Source organism: Salvia hispanica, chromosome 2 (genome assembly GCF_029641045.1).
Source record: "Salvia hispanica isolate PSC_SH4W2 chromosome 2, Shi_PSC_v1, whole genome shotgun sequence".
NCBI lineage: Eukaryota > Viridiplantae > Streptophyta > Magnoliopsida > Lamiales > Lamiaceae > Salvia > Salvia hispanica.
Window position 1 is genome coordinate 6,880,442 of NC_142693.1, and position 4,401 is coordinate 6,884,842.

General features: G+C 34.9%; 1 protein-coding gene across 2 annotated transcripts; it reads right to left on the bottom strand.

The window, feature by feature from the left end:
* Positions 1-1,260: 1,260 nt before the first annotated feature.
* LOC125202487 (pumilio domain-containing protein C6G9.14-like) lies at positions 1,261-4,122 on the bottom strand. 2 transcript variants are annotated; one of them, XM_048100884.2, is made up of 11 exons: positions 3,897-4,122; positions 3,263-3,608; positions 3,067-3,180; positions 2,867-2,988; positions 2,662-2,777; positions 2,449-2,590; positions 2,248-2,358; positions 1,944-2,159; positions 1,789-1,863; positions 1,519-1,702; positions 1,261-1,430 (listed from the first exon to the last, which is right to left on the bottom strand). In XM_048100884.2, exons 5-11 carry the CDS (start codon positions 2,748-2,750, stop codon positions 1,408-1,410), a joined length of 840 nt encoding a protein of 279 aa, XP_047956841.1. In that variant the 5' UTR covers positions 2,751-2,777; positions 2,867-2,988; positions 3,067-3,180; positions 3,263-3,608; positions 3,897-4,122; the 3' UTR covers positions 1,261-1,407. The 2 variants fall into 2 exon arrangements, with proteins under 2 accessions (XP_047956841.1, XP_088920631.1); XM_089064505.1 differs by having other exon boundaries at positions 2,248-2,590.
* Between the last annotated feature and the right edge of the window lie 279 nt (positions 4,123-4,401).

Sequence of the window (4,401 nt, forward strand, 5' to 3'; positions counted from 1 at the left end):
TGGCGGCGAAATCTTGAAGCAATTGAACAAGCTCGACAAAAGAGACTTTATTATATTGGTAAAGAAAATTAACTAAAACTTTATTTACGTGAGAATAATTGAAATATTATTTTAGAGGGATGTGTCTTGATTGCAAAGCTGCATAAAATAAGTAGCAACTTAGTACATAAAAGTGAGTGACCTTGATGAATGGGTTTTGATTTATTTTTCTTCGGTGAAGGGTCAACGAATTTTTCTTTTTTAATTACTATTACTACATAATCGTTTGCATCCCAAGAAAAATTCCACAAAAGGTTTTAAATTCCCTCACATAAAAAAGTCTAGCTTATGGTATTATTTTTATATAAGACACATAATATCGTCCCATTAAATTGAACAGAACATATCATTACGATTTAACTACATTAGTGTACTTAGAACATAAATAATCGTTAAATTATGTTTAAAACATACGGAACGTTCAAACTGCCCTTTAGGTGTTTAACCCACTTTTGACTTTGTTTTCTAATTAAACAAATTAGCATCGGAAATACAAATGAACTAAAAAAGTAAAGAAAACTGAAATAAGGATGATTTGAAGCCTTAACTAAGTTTTTGCGAATGGCAAGTACTATAATTTAGTTTAATGGTAGGTGAACAGCGAAGCATGCACGCAAGAGGGAGGAATTCGTTATTTTGATTATTAAAATAATCATGGTAGATTAAAATTTGGCAGTATAATTTGAACTAGTATTCTATATATGCATAAGCAAATTAATAACTAAATTGTTTGAATGTAAATATGCTTAATTGTCATGTTGCTAATTTGTTGTAAATTCTAACAATTACTCAACTATGAAATAAATCTTAAAGTACTAGAAATGGATACAAAATGAAAATTGTACACATAGCTATTATGAATGTGGATAAACCAGTGTTTAGCAATGAATTACATAACCATCTGTCAGTTCAAAAATCTAGGGTTAAATCTCAAACAATATAGCTAAATGCACCAAAAAAAGGGACAACACCAATCACTCAAAAGAACATTAATTTCAACTTCACTCCCTACCTGTCAAGATTAAGTTAATCATTTAAATTTTAGTAAATCTCATGTTAATTTATTTGTAATGCTTCATTTTAACAATAACCATTCTTTTCAATTGCAAACTGCTCTATGCACATAGTCAAAAGCCAAACTGAATTGTAATCATGAATTGATTATCTCACACAAGTGCCTTAGCTGAATTGGACAAAAGCTTTATATAAAACAGATAACACTATAGCATAAATCTTCAATGAATGATTGAATAATTCTTGTCAAATGTATGACAGGTATCATAACAAAAATATTAAGATCTAGTGTAAGTGGAACTATTAAGATCTAGTGTAAGTAAAACTATTAGTGGAATACTTCTATGCCTTCCTTCACATATGGAAGAGTCTTGCCTCTGCAAAAAATACAACAAATTTAAGATTTAGAACTCAAGCTGCGTTTTCAAGCAATGAAAGATAAAGTTAAGAATACCAAACACTTACGTCCAACACGAATGAGGCAGCGTACACGACGAATGACAAGTACTCCCGACTCACTTTGCCTTAGAATCACACCATGTACAATTAAAAACATTCTGAGCTCTTGAACTATGACCCTTAATTGGGTGACATCACAAGAATCTACCAGGCAACGATACACATGAGCATACTCTCCTTGCAATAGCACCTAAAACAACATAAAAACAGTTGATACAAATGGCAAGACAAAACAGCACCCATTAAAAAAAATAATCAGTAAGGATACAACAATACCAAAAGTGTTCCTTGATCCATCAAACGGGAGATTAAATTTCCAAGAACTTCATCATTCACACGCCTTATAGCATCCTGTATTAAATAACCAAAACAGAATCAGAAAACACTTATAATAACATATACAAATATACACAGCACTGATAACAACATACCTGAAGGACATAGTTTCCATAAGGATTAGATGCCACAATTTGTACATGTGGGATGATCTGGCTGACTAAGATCGCCAAGGAAGGACGATGATCACAGTTTCTAATCATGGCTTGAATAACGTTTGAACCAATCTCACTTAGAGATAGTGATAGAACATAACCAGAGAGATCATTGACAAGAAGACAGAGCATTTCTTGGGAAATATGGTCTATAAGCTGAAATCAATGGTGACCAAGAACATAGATTACAACTTGTAAAATAAATGTAATTCGGATCAAAGCACAAAAAACCAAAACTGCAAACCTTTTCAATGACATGACGACCAAAGTAGTGACAGCTCAAAAATGGAATATAAGGTCGTAAAAAGAAAGTAATACTATCCACAAGAGCAGGGCTGTTACAAGCCAAAATGAACTGAAAAGTGCAAAAACCAAGTAAAAAAGTTAAAACACATATTAAAGAAATGACCAAGTTGTTTAACCATTGTTGTAAGACTGATGTTACCGCTTGTAAAACATGATTTCCATTTGGATGGCCAGCAAGAATAAGAAGATGAGGGACTATCTCCATCAAAAAAAGAGCCAACTCCAAATACGCTGCATTATTCAAGAGGCGTTGAACCACAAGGCGTCCAGCGACATCCACACTGCCAAGCAAAAGTAAGGACCAATTTTAACAAGGACATATTCTGTAATCAATTAAGTCAAGAACCATTACCTAAATTGAAAAGCACTCCCAAGAACATGCTGCAGCAGAGTAAATCTAGATGGATTAACACGGAATTCATCGATTGTAAAATTGACCATGCCCGGATAAAATTGGCAGAATTGGGTCTGGCAGGATAGAAAAAGAAGTAAGATGCAAAGATAAAATAATGAGTACAACATGAAAAGAAAGAAAAAGTTAATGCACAAAGGAATACCAATTGGCAAGGCTGGATTGTGAAAAACGAGTTACTAAAAGAATCTCCTGCTGCACCAGGGTGTTATTCACAGCCGCAAATCTATAATTGACCAAACCAGGAAATTGATGGAAGAGTTGGTCCTGGCATGCATGAAGAAACAATAAGATGCATATCACAAAAGAAAACGAGAAAACAAAGAAAATGTTGTAGATGAATACCAACGGCAAAGGCAAAGGCTGAATATCACAAAAGTTTCCATAAGCACCTCCTGCTCCAACAGGGGTGATACCCACGGCCTGAGTTGAAGAATTAGCACGACTAGAGAAATGGTTCTGGCAAAGAAGAAGAAGTAAGATGCAAAGATAAAATAACGAGTACAATATGAAAAACAGAGAAAATGTTAAAAAGACTTACCCAATGCAGAGGAGGTGTAATGAAGACCGAGTTACCAAAAACATCTCCCAAGTCAGATGGTACCACTCCACTACTAGACTCCCCAATCTCAGAGGTTGAAGAAGGGGCGACTGCAACAGCCACTGCATCCACTGGGGTGAAACTAACGGCCTCAGATGATGAAGAATTTGCAACACTGGACTCTCCAACCTCAGCGTGGAGGTAGGGCCGACCAAGGAAAAAATTGTTGAAGAAATGGCAACTAGAGTTGACGAACTGATGACAATCCCCTCATTGGAAGATATAGCACTAGAAGCAGAGCTTGAACGCGAACTCGGACTGCCTCCTGCAGGAATCCCTCCTCCACCTTCATCATTGTTGGAAGAAGAGTTCAACATCATTACAAAAAATTGAGAAACAGAGAATTGAGCAGAAATTAGGGCAAATTTTGGATGAGAATGAGAAATAGGTGATGAAATGAACTCTAATTCAAAGTTATCAATTTTGATATGAACTCTAATTCAATTTCCCGTTGGAAGATTAATGAAAAGTACAATTTTTGCGCCACAATTCAAAATGCTCTGTTTCTATTTCAAATTACCGTTGGAAAATCAGAAGATGAAGCCGGAATTCAAAATGCTCTAATTCAAATTACCGTTGGAAGGTCAGAAGATGAAGAATCGCTAGCTTGGCGCCACAATTCAAAATGCTTTTCCAAAAACTCATCAATCCAAACTGTAACTCAGGCCGCCGGAACCGCCACTTTCGGCTGAGGATGGAAGGAGGAGGTCGTCGGCGCATAGTGTGAGAGAATTGAGATTTTAATTTAGGGTTTTGGGAGAGAGATTTGGGAGAGGGAAGATAGATGTATTGAAACCATTGTTACGCGCGGTTTCTATACTGCCATTTATTGGTATTATTTTAATCCATTTTATATTATAGGAGTATTCTACAATTACTTTTTCTCCATTTTAGCCGCATTCATATAAATTCGAATTATTACACAAATCAATTCTGAAAAATCAATTCGAATTATGCATATTTTTTACTATATGGATAAAAAAAGAAATCTTTTAAATAACTATGAACAAAAGAAATTATTTAAACCCTAATTTGGGATTAGGAAATATGGTTTAGTAATCGAGGGATTAGGGTGTAGT

What these genes read in the sequence shown, in the direction of transcription:
- LOC125202487 (XM_089064505.1), bottom strand. Translation starts at nt 2,750, where the DNA reads ATGGTCAATTTTACAATCGATGAATTCCGTGTTAATCCATCTAGATTT. An exon ending in GGGAGTGCTTTTCAATTTAG is followed by an intron (nt 2,591 to 2,661) that starts GTAATGGTTCTT and finishes TTTGCTTGGCAG; the next exon opens with TGTGGATGTCGCTGGACGCC. An exon ending in GTCGTCATGTCATTGAAAAG is followed by an intron (nt 2,160 to 2,247) that starts GTTTGCAGTTTT and finishes CATTGATTTCAG; the next exon opens with CTTATAGACCATATTTCCCA.